Below are 17,826 nucleotides of genomic sequence, written 5' to 3'. Positions count from 1 at the left end.
ATTATACATACATAGAAGTAAATATATAAGTTTAGCACAAAAGATGGAAGGGGATGTAAATTAAATTACAGTTAACGCTTGAACAACACAGGGATTGGGGTATCGACACCCCCGCATAGTCGAAAATCAATCTGCGCATAACTTTTGACTCCCCCAAAACTTAACTACCAATAGCCTACTGTTGACAGTAAGCCTTACCGATAACATAAAAGGTCGATTAACACATATTTTATATTATATCCTGTATTTCTTACAATAAAGAAAGCTGGAGAAAAGAAAAATGTTATTAAGAAAATCATAAGGATAAGGAAGAGAAAATACATTTATAACATAGTACTGTATTTATCAAAGAAAATCTGCATATAGGTGGACCTACACAGGCCAAACCTGTGTTGTTCAAGGGTCCACTGGGTACTGTGATAAGGCTCTTACATGATACATGAAGTGGTATAATAGTAACTCATGACAGACTGAAAAATCAAGAATGCATATTGTAATCCTTGGAACAATCACAAAAAATAAATTATAGAAGTATATCATATCATAACATATATAAACATAACATAAAATAAAAATATAAAAAGCTAATGGTGGAAATAAAATGAAATAATAAAAATGCGTGTTTGATACAAAAGAAAGCAGGAAAGAAAAGAACAGAGGAACAAACATATAGGAAAAATAGAAAACAAATAGGAAGACGGCAGATTTGAGCTTAACTATTTGTAATTACTCAATTGGATAAACCCTAAAAAGACAGAGATCGTCAAACTGTACAAAAAAAAAAAAAGCAATACCCAATTACATGCTGCTTAAAAAGACATAAAGACAGATTGGACATGTCAAAAGTAAAAAAGATAAAAGAGCTAGTGTGGGGCGCCTGGGTGGCTCAGTCAGTTAAGGGACTGACTTCGGGCTCAGGTCATGTTCTCTCAGTTCGTGAGTTTGAGCCCAGCGTCGGGCTCTGCTGATAGCTCAAAGCCTGGAGCCTGCTTAAGATTTTGTGTCTCCCTTTCTCTCTCTGCTCCTCCCCTGCTCATGCTCAGTCTCTCTCTCTCTCTCTCAAAAATAAATAGACATTAAAAAAGTTTTTTTTAATAAATAAATAAATAAATAAGAGAGCTAGTGTGGATAATATCAAAGTAGATTTCAAGGATTACCAAAAAAGGATTACCAAAATGAAATACAGAAATTTTATTGTGATAAAAGACTCAATTTATCAAGAACACATAACAATTCCAAATGAGTATGCATCTAATAATAGAGCTTCAAAAAACATGAAGCAAAAATGGACAGAACTAAAGGCAGAAATAGACAAATCCGCGATTATAGTTGGAAGTTACTCTTTGTATACTCTAATCTTCTGTAATCCTTGTAACTGATAAAATATGCAGGCCAAAGAAAAAGGCAGTAGAGATATGGAAAATTTGAACAATATTATCAATGAGCCATATCTAACTGGTTCTATTTTATTTATGAGGCACTATATACAATAATTGCAAAATATACATTCTTCCAAATACAAATGGAGTATTCATCAATATAAGGCCCTATGTTGGGTCACAAAGCAAGTGTCAATAAATTTCGAAGAATAATCTGTGCAAGTAATTATTAAAGTAAGAGCGAAGGCTAGCTACTTGTCTCATGATCTGTGGTTCTGTGAATTCTCCTACTCTGACATAAGAAATTTTCTAGCATCTTCTTCCCAGTCTAGCAATATTATTTGCTTGTTAGGTTTTCAGAGATCTAAGTTCAGGACTCAGTTCTTTAATCCTCTAAACAATGGAGTTATTTTTAGTTTTTATTATTATTTCTTTAAATTCCAGAGGAGTTAACATACAGTTTTATATTAGTTTCAGGTGTACAATAGAGTGATTCAACATTTCCAGGGGCTCATCACAACAAATGTACTCTTTAATCCCCATCACCTATTTCTCCCATTCCTCCACCCCACTCCCCTCTGGTAACTATCAATTTTTTCCCTATGGTCAAGAGTCTGTTACTTGGTTTGTCTTTTTTCTTCGTTGTTCATTTGTTTTATTTCTTAAATTCCACATCTGAGTAAAGTCATATGGTATTTGTCTTTCTCTGACTTATTTCACTTAGTATTATACCTTTTAGATCCATTCATGTTGTTGTAAATGGCAAGAACTCATTCTTTTTATGGCTGAGTAAAATTCCATTGTATATATACACCACATCTTCTATATCCATTCGCCTATCGATTGACATTTGGGCTTCTTCCACAATTTGGTTATTGTAAATAATGCCACAATAAACCTAGGGGTGCATATATATTTTTCAATTAATGTTTTTGTATTCTTTGGTTAAATACCTAGCAGTGGCATTACTGGATCATATGGTAGTTCTATGTTTAATTTTTTGAGGAAGTGAACAATGGAGTTATTTAATTAGAAATAATGATAAGAGCTTGAATTTAGTCTCCTTTTTCCTGTGTTCTGAAGCTCTCTATTCTCAGAAAATGCAATCTTCCATCAGAAGCTTGGCACCATATGATTTAGACTCCAGAACATCTGTTGCTTAAGATTCTCTAAAATAATCTCAGTTACCACTGAGCACAATGAACTTCTGCAAAAGACTTCATCGATCAGGAATCTTTTCTTTAGAGCCCTTGTTAGTCAGTTCACTTCTGGGGTTGAAGGAAACGTTAATGTCCACCTTGAAAAAGATGTTCTGTGTATGTGCGTTTGTATTAGGTATAAATGTCTCAAGAAGCAATACTTGGACCTTAAATAAGGCTTTAAAAATACATTATAGCAGGAACTCCTAAACTTGGGTCTGTTGGCTCTACTTGGAGCCTACATGGGGCTCGAACTCACAACCCCGAGATCAAGAGTTGCATGCTCTATGGACTGAGCCTGGCTGAAGAAGTGCTAAACAGCAAAACTTGCTTCTACTCAATACTTTTTCTGGGTTCATTTATTAATATCTTGCAGAATAAAACTCTGGAGACACCAGTGGGAAAATACCTGCTTAGAAAGTTCATTTATTTTTCCTTCCATTTCAAATACATACCAAGCTAGAAGTATCTGCTGGGTGCTATGGAAACTGCCATGGTGACTGAGAACCTTGGTCAAATGGAACCTAAGTGCAGACACAAGCCTCCAGCATGGCAGCTGAGAGCATGTTCATGATGTCATCTGGGCCCAAATCTAGACCCAGCCCAGCCCATCTCTCACTAGCAATTGGACCTTAGGAAAAAATCACAAAATGTCTTTGAGCCTCGGTTTAGATTCCTCATCTGTAAAATGGGGCTAAGCAGGCAACTACTATCATGTATGATTTTTAGATTCTTTTGAAATATATATACATATATATATGTATATATGTGTGTGTGTGTGTGTATATATATATATATATATATACATATATATATGTGTGTGTGTTCTTCTAGCTCTACATTTGGGTTCATCTGAACCCTCCCTCCTACCTTCTAACTTTGCCTCTCAGCCCCCAGTCTCATTCTGCTTGAGCCCCCATGGCTTTCATTTCTAAGGTTCTTTGCACCTGTTGTTTATTCCGTCAGGCAGTACTTTATATCCCTGCATTTCTTTTGCTCACTCTTTCTTCTTGTTGGATTTCAGCTCTCACACATTCCCTCCCCAGAGGATTTTCATGATCATTCATCACAACTATATACTCTTTCTATACTCTTTCTCTTATCGTTTTCTTAGTATTTATTATCTAATACATGTCTGGCTTGCTTTTTTTAAAAATCATTTCTCATTATAACTTGCTCAGGGTTATATTCCATGGACACAGGACAGTGTCCAGCAGAGAAAAAAGCTCAGAAATATATACTTGTTAAACAAATAAATCAAATGGAACAAAATGGCGCAAAAGGGCGTACACATGGAAATGGTACAGATTAAAACCTCATCAACATTAGTGATTACAGTTTTATACACTTGTTATTATAACATCTACATTTCTGAAGAGGAGATGTGTGTTTACATTTGCATAACAAATTGAGTAAAAAAAGTAGATGGTCTAGAACAATGGTCCCATATCAAAGGTGAGTTCAGATTCCAACCATGCAAAACAGAAAATCTCTCCACCCAAAAGGTTTACCAAAAATTCTTAGGTGGTTTTCCCCCTGGCGAAATGTGATATCTGTTATAATGGCAGAAGGTTACAGTTAGGGAAGGGTGATGCAGACACGTGCTTCAGAGGGGAAAGTTATTTCTGCCTGGTACACGTGGATGCTAGATCAGACTCTGATAGGTAAAATGGAATGGGTAACTGGGCACATGAATGGACTGGGAAGCAAGCATTATAGGTGGAGGAGCACCCCATGATTTCTACCAAAGCCACCAAAACCCATCTCCAATAGAACTTCTGGCTAAATGAGAGAACTGGACCTCTGTGCAGATCAGGAGCTTCAAGTGTATCCTGGATCACCGGATCACCACCCAGGAGCTGTTCCTGACCTTTTTGGAGGCCCTACTGGATTTAGGTATGGAGAGAAGGCTACAACCTGAATTTCATTTCCTTCTCCTAAATGAATGGTGATAAATAAAGCTAAGGTTAGAATGAGGAGCCTTGAATGCCAGGGCAAGAGACTGTGCCTTTAAGATCTCTAAGTAAGGCAATCAGTATGAGTCAAGTGGTTTGAGAGGAAAGAGACCACTTTGGGAAGGCCAGAGTGAAAGTTGTTTATAGTCCAGGCAAGACAGGCAATACAGGGTCTAGAATCAGGGGGGACACAAAAGGAATAAAAAAAGGATGGAGGAGAGTTGTGCAGGTCAGAGATTTCCAGTGGGGCTACAGGGGGCCAGAGGAGACTCAATTTATGCTGGCGGAAGATTCACGGGGTTTGTTCGAATGCTTTCAGCCCATGGGATATGAACTTTTATGTGTCTCTTCAAAATAATAGCCTCTGGCCTATAATGAAATAGAAATCATGAGGACACTGTATCTTTTAAAAAAATCCCCTTTTGTAGCACTTCCTTAAAAACAGCTATTTAATGCAACTCTGCCAGTGAGTTCTTGACAGTCCTGTCTTAGGATTCCGATATTAATGAAACATCTTTGCAGAGGGTTGAAGTGTCTTCCTGGTAAGTATTTAGCTTCTGTTTTTCAAAATACCTTGTGAAAACTTAAATTTCTCCTTTGACCTAACGTTTCTCATTGACTGTTCTGATATAAGAAATACCAAGCAATTGCATTGATCGATAACGTTTTCAAGCTTTTTTCTTCCCTTTTGGTTTGCTACTTTAACTTTAGTTGTAATCGTTGTGATAATTTTGTGGAGTATTTTTGTCAAAGTCATACAACACTCATGTATTTGCTTTGGTGCTTATGAGTTGAGGCATAATTAATTGAAAGTCATTTACTGGTCTTTAAAAATACATATATTGATAATATTTATTAGGAACCATAACCCAGTGATTTATGGATTTTTTTTTTTTTTTTTTTTTAGTTTTTGTTAAATTGTTCAGCATTTCCCACATTGGGAAGCTGTCTTTTTTTCCAGCTTTATTGAGATATAATTGACATATAAGATTTTATAAATTTAAGGTGTAAAATGTGATTATTTGACATACATGTATATTATGAAATGATTACCATAATAAGATTAGTTAACATTTCCATCACCTCGTATAATTACCTTTTTTATCACTTTTCCTCTCATGTTTTCTTTTAACTGACATGATATAGTGATTTCAAAGAGCTGAATAGAATTCCAATGTTTGACATATTATATTGATGTAATTATTGATACATGTATATAATAATAGTGTTAGATTATATTATCTCTGTACTCTTCAGTGTTAATGAGTAAGTTCACTACGTTTGCAGGGTAAATATTAACAACTTGTATAAACAGTTGCTTGTGCTAAATGAAATGATAAGCAATGTTGGACCCACCACATACTCTTTCTTGTTATGTAGATTTGTTTGTGTTTAGTTCTATAGAATTTAAACTTAAAAAGAACATTTAATGTGGGTCTGTGTGATCATTGTTTATTTAAAACAAAATCTAACTTACAGGGATAAGAAAGTAGGCCATGCACGGTTCCTATTCTACCATTTTAGAAAGTCGTTGGATGGGTTTCATAGGGTAAATTTTATTTGCTTTTTTCCATTTTTTAACGTTTATTTATTTTTGAGAGAGACACACACAGAGCATAAGTGGGGGAGGGTCAGAGAGAGAAGAGACACAACCTCAAGCAGGCTCTAGCACAGAACCCGAACTCACCGACTCTGAGATCAGGATCTGAGCCATGATCTTGATCTGAGTCGCACGCTTAACCAACTGGGCCACCCAGGCACCCCAGGGTACATTTTATTTTTAATGTAGGTCCACAGTTTGTGAGCTAAAAAGCCTATCATTCACCAGATTCTCATTAGGCTGACACCAGAAAGATCTAAAAACAACAACACTGTTATAAATGGACACCGATGCTAAGATAATTTATATACTTTAACTCTTAAAAGAGTGTTGAAATATTGAAATAGTTAAATATTGAGTTTTTTCCTATTGTCTTGTAAGTTAAGCAATTTAGGTAATTAACTCTATTTAGCTATTTTCACATTTAAAACGTTTTGTAATGATAGAAGAGCAAAAAAAAGTTTGTAAGAAATTTTGTTCAGAATTAAATTAAAAAGAATTTAGATGGTGCTTTTGGTTTACATTAGGTATTTTCAGGAAATATTTTGAGTAAGATCCTTTAATTCAGAGGCAAATGAAATAGAGACACTATTAATTTTGCTTTTTACTTATTAATCTTTTTCAGAATCGTAAACTCATTAATGAAGCATGGTAAGTTGGCATTTTAAAATCTTTGGGTGATTTGGAGGATGAACATCCTCCATTTGGAAAATAAAATATATGGTTCAGATTATAAGGGCGTGAAATGGTTTGCAAGACAGTTTAATTTTAGGTCTTAGAGACATGTTTTTGAAATTAAGAGCATTCCATTTTTTTATTATTTTTTTTAATGTTCATTTTTTTTTGAGAGAGAGAGAGAGAGCACGAGCAGGGGAGGGATAGAGAGAGGGAGACACAGAATCTGAAGCAGGCTCCTGTCAACACAGAGCCCTATGCGGGGCTCAAACCCACAAACCATGAGATCATGACCTGAGCCGAAGTCTGACAAAGAACATTCCATTTTTAAGCAGCAATTCAGATTTTTTCATTAAAGATATATGCCTGATCCCTTTTTCCAAATCAGTCTTCTGCTATACGACTCCTTACTAAAATTTTACAAGAATGTTAAATACTATACTATAGAATGAGTACTGTTCTCTAAATACTATATGTTATAGAGCAGTGAATCTCAACCAGGGTTGATTTTGTCTCCCAGGGTATATTTGGTGATTTCTGAGACATTTTCGATTGTCACAACTGTGAGGATGTTAACTGGCATCTAGTGGGTAGAAGCAGGGATGCTGCTCAATATCCTACAATACATAGGACAGCCCCCCCCCCCCCCCCCACAGCAAAGACTTAGCCAACCGAACATGTCAATAGTGCTGTGGGTGAGAAACTCTACTTTATAACAGAAAAATTAAGTGCAATTGATAATTTCAAAACTCGAGAGTTCTGCCATTTTTCTAGCAGGCCTGTGTTGAACAAGACAAGCTGGGTCAAGCCTTTGAAGATGCTTTTGAGGTCCTGAGGCAACATTCAACCGGAGATCTTCCGTACTCTCCAGGTAAAGATGTCAGTCCCCTTCTTTCACTGGGATATCAAATGGCTTGTTAGTCAGACACAAATAATAATTACGAGAACAGAGAAGACCATTTTTACCTAGTGCATCTAGGATTAATTCTAAGGCAGAAAGCTTCCAGGGTTACCTAGCCTAAGTAAATTTAAAGTGTCATATATAAAAATGTAAAGAATGACATTCCACGTAGAAATACTAGCACATATAATTATTTGCTATTAAAAATATCTAGTTGATATTTATCTAATTGATAATTTTAACTGTTCAGAGTGGGATTTTCAGTTATTCTAATTTATCTTATAGACTTTCCATGCAAGAGATATTATAATGAGAAGAATAAATATTCTTTTATTCTTCCTCACCCATCGTCCTCTAGACTATAGAAAGATAGTGCAGGTGAGACACAGGTATTTTGCCTGCCGAGTTTATACAGGGTGTTGCGGGCAGTACCAAGATAAGAGATCATGGATCTTTACTTGCAAGGAACACATACTCTACTAAGGGAAAATGGGACATGTAAAAAGAGATCTCTGATACCAGCACAATGCAATAAATGTAAAGAAATGCAAAGTGAGATGAACATAAGGGAAGGGAAGCAAAAATAATACAAAAACAGGGAGGGAGACAAAACATAAGAGACTCTTAAACATGGAGAACAAACAGAGGATTACTGGAGGGGTTGTGGGAAGGGTGATGGGCTAAATGGTAAGGAGCATTAAGGAATCTACTCCTGAAATCATTGTTGCACTATATGCTAACTTGGATGTAAATTTTAAAAAAAATAAATAAATTAAATTTTAAAAAAGAAATGCAAAGTGATAGAAAACACATGATAGAGCAATCACACATAAGCATATATGCATACATGCACATGTGTGTAATCATAAACTTTGACTTTTTCAGTTTCTGTCTCTGTTTTTAAATTAGATTACAAAAATTACCTGGCGTTCATCAACCACTGCTCTCATATCAGAGGGAATTCCAACTGCTATGGTATGCTGCCTGCAGAGGAACCTGTCTATAATTGGAGAACAGTAATAGTGAGTACATGTACCAGGAGACCACCCCCCAGTAACAGGCAAATTCCCTATTCAGTCCTGCCTTTCACTTGGTGGATGCTAGCTGAAACCCAGCTTAGAGGCAGCAGAGACTGTGAGAACATTCACAGCTATCAGTGGTGTGACCCTGAGAGTCAACATGGGGTGAGCCTCAGCAGTGCTGTCAAGAAGGAAACTGTCCTCCATCATTGCTCTTCACCCAGCATCAGAGGGTGTGAATGACTTCTATAAAGATATATTTTTAGGGTTCTCACATTACTGCTACTCTTTAGTCCATCTGGGAAATTGCAAAAAGCCATGGTTCCCCTATATGCCATAGGGCAAAGCCCAAACTTACTCCACACTGGTTTTACCTACAGTCTTCTATCGACCTCCACTATTTTCTAAAGAAATTTTCGTTTTTTAAATTATTTTTTTTAAGTTTATTTATTTTGAGGGAGAGAAAGAGCACAAGCAGGGCAGGGACAGAGAGAGAGGGAGAGAGAGAATCCCAAGCAGGCTCCATGCTGCCGGCATGGAGCCCAATGCAGGGCTCAAACCCAGGAACCATGAGATCATGACCTGAGAGGAAACCAAGAGTCGGACACTTAATCAACTGAACCACCCAGGCACCCTGACACCTTCTCTATTTTCCTTCCCAAGCTTAGAGTTAGTTACATGTTATGGATCAACTCATGGATATTGTAGCAGTGTGCCCTGCAAATGAAGTGTCCCCATCATCTATTTCTCCATTCATGTGTTCTTTTGTGTTGTTTTCTTAATGCCAGCAGTCTTAATGTGGTAGGGTGTAAATACGACATGGTTTTCTTTTTTTTTTTTTTTTTCCCCAGTCATTCCCTTCAACCATGCTGTATAGCAGATGTCCTTTTTCTTACCTTGTAAGTTCTGTCAGGGCCTCTCCATATGACATTTCTTTGAAGAGGGAGTTTGAATTAACCTGTGGAGACCTATATATCCTTGCCTTATGTAATGGTAACACCTCAGGCTGCTTCCACCTGTCCCCTCTCTTGGCTCTGCCCTCCCTTGGCTGACATCTTTCTCTCTGTGTCTCTTGCCCAGCATCCAACAGAGGAATGGAAAGCCTATCTTCCCTTTTTTGTGGGCACTTCAATTTCTACTAATAATTCTTTTAAATTTTTCTTTCTGGCTGGGCATTTTTAGGGAGAAGGAAGGAAGGAACACCCTCTTTTTTCTCATAAGGAGGGGATGATATGAAAGTCCCCACAAAGCCAAAGATTACTTTACGTCCCTTGGTCCTCTCTTTATGTGGGTTTGAGGCTAGTTCTGCCCTGGGAGATAACTGGCTGCAACTGAGAATAGTGCTTGTTAGAATTTGGGAGATTCTTAGCAGTCTTTTTGTCCCCAGCTTTTAACTTTAGCCATCAACTAGGGGCCACATGGAAAGTCCCACTTAACATCTGCTGCATTATTTATATAGAACAGTGCTGCGGACCTCTATTTTGAAGGAAATATTCATCAATCTCTGCCAAACATCCCTGAAAACCAGCTGGTACAACCTGCTGTTCTCCATCAAAAGGGAGGAAAAGGTATGTGGATCCATTACTCCTTTTATAAGTAAAAGAACCAAATCTTCAAAGCAGCTTTAAAGGGATTTCATATCTGAGTTTAGAATTGCATTTGCAAAATATTCTTGTATTGTGATTAAGAAGAATTCACATCTGACGGACTGAACCACTCCAAGCCATTCACCTTGGTGAGGCTTCCTATTGTTTCATAGAAATGTTATGAAGCTGCATTGTGTTGCTTCACTCAAATAAATCTGCATTCGAGAATAATGTGTATATATTTGGGGTATAGAAGGGGGAACTTTTCCATAAGTTGTTTTAGCAATCTTATTCTAATTGTAAAGGCCTTGGTGTAAAATTTGTCTTCTCTGTTAAGTTTTCTGCAAATGAAGTTCCATAATAATTCAATATTTCATAAATTTGAAATCTTGATTTCATAAATTTAAGACGATGATGATCTCACCTAACAGATGGGCAAAGTGTTAAAGCAGGATAGTAGCCGCTGACATGTGCACATGTGCTTTTGGAGGCAGTGTAGATTGACTGGTACAAAGTTTTGTAAGGTAATTTGGCACTATCAAAAATTTAAATGTTCATATCTTTTTTAGGGACTATGTAACTCAGTGATTGAGTGTGAACTATGGGTTAATTGTATGAGCCTGGGAAAATCACTCAACCTTTTGTTCCACAGTTTCCTCATTCAAAAGGCAAATAATGGTAATTGTACAAATAAATCATAAGATTTCTGTAAAAATCAAATGAAAGCCTACGTAAAGCATTATGCTCATAGCCTGGCATTGGATAATTTCTCAAGATACCATAGGGGTGTGTGTGTGTGTGTGTGTGTGTGTGTGTGTGTGTTCTTGTAGTAAAAGAATGGAACTTACCCACTGCATCTGTGTATAAGGAACAGAGATGTGTAAGATGCACTATAATTTTATGATGAAATTTTTAAAAAATGGTTTATCATAGTTACTAAATTATTTTAAATGAGCTTTTTTTGGGAAAACTAGTTTTGTTTCTATATCTCCATCCTAGAATACTGTACACTGTATCTTAGAATAAAATTCTAAATATTCAGTTATAATCTAATCCAGCAAAGAATAATGCATAAAATCACACAGAGAAAATAAATCTGTATCACTGAATATTGGTACTGGATATTGAACTATGGTGGTAATTTAATATAAGGAGAATTACACCTCTACTTCTGTCCAGGTGTTTAGCTAGTCACTATTATTTTTTTAAACTAACTCATTCCAGGGTGTAAAGCCTATGTCTTTCCACTGATGCTTTATGTTGTGGAGCTTTGCCATTATGGGACATATTACTCACCATCTTCTGTTTTTCAAGTTTCATCTTCCACTTGAAATAGGGATACATTTGAAACAGAATGAAATTTCAAAATAATCTGGGCATTTATTATCCAGAGAAAAATAGTACATGCATAAAACAGAACACATAGCTTTTAAAAGGCATGCAGGCATATCATATGTGTTGATAAAGAACTTTAGAGTACATTCTTTTGTCTTAATCCCATTTAATTCCATAATTTAAAAGTAACAATGCACATGATTAAAAGTAGAAAGGATTCAGAAATACGTAAAGAATAAGTAGAAGTGTTCCTTCTTTCTTCCCATGCTATATCCTGGGAAGTAGCCATTTGTCAACAGTTGGGTATTTTACCCATCTGTAGCTAATTTCTATATTCTTTGATATAATTTAAGGTATATAACATTGGAAAAGGGCATATTACTTTGATACCACTTGTATTTTTAAAGGGTATACATATGTTTATATGCAAAAAATTTTTTTGAATTTAAAAACTGTAGGATAAGGGGCGCCTGGGTGGCGCAGTCGGTTAGGTGTCCGACTTCAGCCAGGTCACGATCTCGCGGTCCGTGAGTTCGAGCCCCGCGTCGGGCTCTGGGCTGATGGTTCAGAGCCTGGAGCCTGTTTCCGATTCTGTGTCTCCCTCTCTCTCTGCCCCTCCCCCGTTCATGCTCTGTCTCTCTCTGTCCCAAAAAAATAAATAAACGTTGAAAAAAAAAATTTTTTAAAAAATAAAAACTGTAGGATAGACTGGAATTTTACTTTCACTTTGTGCTTTTTTTTTTTCACTTTGTGCTTCTGACTGAATCTTTTACTGTGAGCACATAATACTTAAAAAAAAATTTTTTTTAGTGTTTATTTTCGAGAGAGACAGAGACAGAATGTGAGTGGGTTAGGGGCAGGGAGAGAGGGAGACACAGAATCTGAAGCAGGCTCCAGGCTCTGAGCTGTCAGCACAGAGCTGACGCGGGGCTCGAACTCACGAGCTGTGATATCATGACCTGAGCTGAAGTCGGACGCTCAACCGACTGAGCCACCCATGTGCCCCCACAAAATACTTTTTTAACAAAAATTTAAACATTTTTTTTTTCAAAATTGAAAACAAATTTTAAAAGATGAGCATCCATTATCATGGATTTGACCATCAGATAAGGGACAGAGTTTGTTTAAGGCTGTGACTTTAATTCATGATGTGTTTTTTGGTAAGTCCCTTTCATTTCTCAATTTGTAAATTCAAGATAATATAACTCAAAAAGATAATCTTAAAAACCTTTGAGGTTTTGGGATGAATGATGACTGATATAAGAGTATTACTCCCGAGAGACTGTTCAAAGCAGTTTGGGTATCCACTATTCAACTCTATCTAGAGCAAAAGGAAATTTGACCACAGCTATCTCAGCTACTGACAGATCTGGTGAAGCATGGTATTTACAGGCCAACTCAGAAGCCACAACATGGGCTGTCCCCTTGGTTCTCTCATAGGCCAAAGAGATACAATCAACAGAACAAAAATCACAACGACAAATCTTCCTAAAGTTTCCTATCTAGAAATTCTAAAATATGAAGGGCTGTGTTCCTAAAGGGACAAAAACTCTCATTGTACCACGTTATTTTACAGCAACGAAAAACATCACAATGCCCATTGTCATTGCTCATAAATGATGTCCAAATGTCAAAAATATTTTTGCGTTTTTTTTTTTTTTTTCAAGCAACTGTGCACCCCCAGAGTTTTTTTTTTTTTAACTAAGTCTTTGTTATTAATGTCACTAATGTTACTTTATATTTGAATATTGTTTTGCATTTTACAAAATACATTCACATTCCTTACCTCATTTGACTTACCTTATTTGAATAAAGCCCTTTCAAATGATTTGCTTTCTGAAAAGGGCTTCTGAGGCTTCTCTTTAAAACCACTAAATTTTGCTCAGTTTTGTTGTTCTATAGGAAGTTTAGCATATGACATAAAACCAGTAGTCAAGATTTAGCTGAAGAAAGACCACATGACAGATGAGAGACTTGGGTCAAGTTCCAGCCTTCCCTTTTCTAGTAATGGACAATATAAAATTTTTTTACAATATCTCTAACAAAGAAAGGTCCAATTAAAACTTCAATAAGCCAAACAGACCTTTGACTTTCAAGACTCAGTGCGGCTTTGAATTTTATAGTCACTCAACAAACCTTTCCTGAGTATGTTCTTTGTGCATAGCCATGGTGAAGTATGATATTTGTTCTCCATTTTAGGCAGGAAGAAGCTTCGACTGTTCGAATACCTTCATGAATCCCTGTGTAATCCTGAGATGGCATCTTGTATTCAGTGGGTAGATAAAACCAAAGGCATCTTTCAGTTTATGTCAAAAAACAAAGAAAAACTTGCCCAACTTTGGGGGAAAAGAAAAGGTAACCGGAAGACCATGACTTACCAGAAAATGGCCAGAGCACTGAGGAATTATGGAAGAACTGGGGAAATCACGAAAATCCGGAGAAAACTAACTTACCAGTTCAGTGAAGCTATTCTCCAAAGACTCTCGCCATCTTATTTCTTAGAAAAAGAGATCTTCTACTCACCATATGTTCAGCCAGAGCAAGGGTTTCTCAGCCTCAGTAACTGGAATGCAAATTATAATTGTACATATGCTGATTACCATGAGTTAAGCCACCCTGACTGCTAAGTTTTCTCTTACATTTCATGATTTCCTGACATCCCTACCAACCTGAAATCCCTACCAATTTCAGGATTTTTCTCTTAAAGCAAACACTGAAAAGGAAGAAACAATTAACTTCATTGTTTCTTTTAAATAACATATAATCTCTATAGTCATGATGAAAAAAAAAATCTGCCAGTAAACAGATTTAAGTTTAAATGACCAAGTCCCATTTGAAAGCATAGACTAAATGTCCTTGCTCTTACTTTTGTCTATGCAATTCTTCTAGATAAACAATGTTAGTAGAGATGATTTGACTCATTGATTTAAACATTGTTTTCCTGTCATACACTCAAGCCAAAAAAAAAAATCACTTGTAATATATATCTGATGGCTTTAGTGACAAAATAAAATAATTGCATATAATAGTCTTCATGCTAAAATATACTCATGACTTTAAAAACTATATATTTTTTCTGCACTTCAGACTTTATGTGGCACTAAAGAAATGATCTAAGGATCTAAGGAAACTGCCATCTACCTTAATGATAGTAGAACACCAAAGCTTACACTTCCCACAAATCATTTCCTGGCGTTTCTCCCCTAGGGTAGATCCAGGAGCTAACATTTCTTGTTATCCTGCCACTCAGCCACAAGGAGGTGATCTTGCCTTGTCATCTTTCTGGATCAACTTTGAAACATGACCTCCTCTTTGAATTAGCCCAGCTAAGACCCGACTGGAACAATTGGACAAAAAAGAAAAGAAAAAAAAAAAGACTTGTTAAAGAATAGAGACTAGCAAATAAATACAGGGAGAAACGAGGATTTAGAAAGTCTGATTTGAAAGCTATGGTTTATTCTCAAGATCCCATCAGTAATGAAGAAGAAAGAAACGCTGGGAAGAAACCCTGTTTCTTACTTCCTGCTTGGCAGGTTCATACATACCCATCTGTATTTCCACGACATAGGAGACCTTCCTAGACTACTTGGGCCACCTTCAGTCCAGGCCAACCGGGCCCAGCTGGCTGGCCAAGAGCTTCCAGAAGCCTACCCTATTTGATTTGCAGATTTTCCCTTTTTCTTTGTGTCCTCCTGGTGACTTTCATCCCTCAGGGATTAAGAACATGGCAGACCCAGAGTGACTAAATGAAGTCTAACGATATTGGCCATCTCCACGTGTAGTCTGGGCTTCTGTTATAGACTGAATGTTTGTGTCCTCCAAAAAATCATATGTTGAAACCTAATCCCCAGTGTGATGGTATTTGGAGGCGGGTCTTTGAAAGGTAATTAGGTCAGAGGGTGGAGCACTCAGGAATGGGATTGGTGCCTTATAAAAGAGATTCAGAGAGGGGTGCCTGGGTGGCGCAGTTGGTTAAGCGTCCGACTTCAGCCAGGTCACGATCTCGCAGTCCGTGAGTTCGAGCCCCGCGTCGGGCTCTGGGCTGATGGCTCAGAGCCTGGAGCCTGTTTCCGATTCTCTGTCTCCCTCTCTCTCTCTGCCCCTCCCCCATTCATGCTCTGTCTCTCTCTGTCCCAAAAATAAATAAACGTTGAAAAAATAAATAAATAAATAAATAAATAAATAAAGAGATTCAGAGAGCTCCCTTGCCCCTGCAGCCTTATGAAGACACAACAAGAAATGGCCTCCCATGAACCAGGAAGCAGGCTTTCACCAGACACTGAATGTGCTGGTGCCTTGATCTTGGACTTCCCAGCTTCCTGAACTGTGAGAAATAAATTTCTGTTGTTTGTAAGCCACCCAATTTATGGTATTCTGTTATAGCAACCCAAATGGACTAAAACAGTTTCAATCAGTGTTAACCTTAAAGGTAGGATCCTGCATTTATGCTCTTTCTCCTACAAAGAAATATGCTCTATGAATTAATAAAAAACATAAATTTTACCAGAGATTGCAAAGAGGAAATGGTGAAGAGGTTTTACTATACAGATCATTCAGTCAACAACTTACTAAAATCTCATCAACATTTTACTTCTCTCCATAGTCCCTCCTACACCCAATGCCAGCTTGAGGGGTTCATCTTGACAATTCTCCCCCAGAAGTCCCCAGTCAGCTCCAACTGTGTTTTGTACTGTTCTACAAAGTAGCTTTCTCTTGGGCAGAAACCCGGGTTCTGCCTTTTACCCAAAGTGGGCTGACCAAAGGCCATTTTTACAAGTAGGTCCTTATGAAGACATGCTCATTCCAGTTGCTCAAAGACTGAAACCTCTATATATTGTGTGAAATGTGCCCTATTTCAAACAAGGTGTTACTCCCTACCATCACCGAAGGACAGGGTAGAGATACTTGTTAGGCTCCATTCATGCTCCTTCATTTCCGGGTATATGGTATCCCATCCTTCATCTTATCACTGTCAGCTGGCTGAAAGGCTCAGTTAAATTCTCCAGTGAGAAGGTATCCAGTGCTAAGTGAAACAGACATGGCTTTCTCTGTCATGAAGCTTCATTTCTATTAATATTTAATTATAGATTTATAAGTTCTATTAATATTTAATCAAAACTTACCTAAAGGCTGACTGATGAGTAATTTATTGGTTGATTTGGCACACATATATTTGTAAAGCATGTAAAGTGCATTAATGTGGCAGCATTAATTATATTTTACCTGCATAGATTGATGCATACACCCACTTAGCCATCTTCTAGATTAAGATTAAGAATTCCTCCAGCATCAGGGCGCCTGGGTGGCGCAGTCGGTTAAGCGTCCGACTTCAGCCAGGTCACGATCTCGCGGTCCGTGAGTTCGAGCCCCGCGTCAGGCTCTGGGCTGATGGCTCAGAGCCTGGAGCCTGTTTCCGATTCTGTGTCTCCCTCTCTCTCTGCCCCTCCTCCGTTCATGCTCTGTTTCTCTCTGTCCCCCAAAAATAAATAAACGTTGAAAAAAAAAATTAAAAAAAAAAAGAATGCTTCCAGCATCTCATAAATTTCTCTCACTTCCTTTCCCAAGATCTGCCCACCTTCTTGAACATCATGTAAATGGAATCATACAGTGTGTACTCTTTTGCATTTGCTTTCATTTTCCTCAATATAATATTTATGAAGTGCATCAGTGTTGCTGGATGTAAGAGGAATTTATTCTTTTTCATTGCTTTTCAGCTCCTGAGGTTTATTTATTTATTTATTTATTTATTTATTTATTTATTTTGAGTGAGAGAGGGAGACAGAGAGAGGGAGAGAACAAGTGGGGGAGGAGCAGAGAGAGAAGGGGACCGAGGATCTGAAGCAGGCCATGGCTGACAGTCAAATGAGGGGCTTGAACTCACAAACCCCGAGATCATGACCCCAGGTGAAGTTGGCCACTTAACTGACTGAGCCACCCAGGCACCCCTTCAGCTCCTGATTTGTAAAGGACAGTGCCTGAAATCTTTTCTTTAATCTCTAGACTTTATAATATAAAATGGATGCTAAATATTCTCACACTTACATGGATAGTGTTCCTTTATTAACAAACATCATTGATACCTGTCCTCCAAGAGTTGGAATGATGTACACCTTCATATAACCACAATTTAAATTTATATTTAGATATTTTGGTTTATATATTTTTATCCAACTCATA

The 17,826-nt window shown here is 37.3% G+C and overlaps 1 protein-coding gene across 4 annotated transcripts; it reads left to right on the top strand.

Moving 5' to 3' along the window:
- Window positions 1-4,967: 4,967 nt before the first annotated feature.
- Window positions 4,968-15,493, top strand: SPIC (Spi-C transcription factor). 4 transcript variants are annotated; one of them, XM_040491094.1, is made up of 6 exons: window positions 4,968-5,075; window positions 6,759-6,784; window positions 7,583-7,679; window positions 8,619-8,731; window positions 10,188-10,296; window positions 13,849-15,493. In XM_040491094.1, exons 2-6 carry the CDS (start codon window positions 6,782-6,784, stop codon window positions 14,274-14,276), a joined length of 750 nt encoding a protein of 249 aa, XP_040347028.1. In that variant the 5' UTR covers window positions 4,968-5,075; window positions 6,759-6,781; the 3' UTR covers window positions 14,277-15,493. The 4 variants fall into 4 exon arrangements, with proteins under 4 accessions (XP_040347028.1, XP_040347026.1, XP_040347027.1 ...); XM_040491092.1 differs by having other exon boundaries at window positions 8,595-8,731; XM_040491093.1 differs by having other exon boundaries at window positions 4,995-5,075; window positions 7,586-7,679; window positions 8,595-8,731.
- Window positions 15,494-17,826: the final 2,333 nt, after the last annotated feature.

The sequence above is a fragment of the Herpailurus yagouaroundi genome, unplaced genomic scaffold (genome assembly GCF_014898765.1).
Source record: "Herpailurus yagouaroundi ecotype Mexico unplaced genomic scaffold, PumYag 182, whole genome shotgun sequence".
In the NCBI taxonomy this organism is placed as follows: domain Eukaryota; kingdom Metazoa; phylum Chordata; class Mammalia; order Carnivora; family Felidae; genus Herpailurus; species Herpailurus yagouaroundi.
Note: the sequence above shows the minus strand (reverse complement) of the source record. Positions and strands in the feature narration are given on the sequence as shown.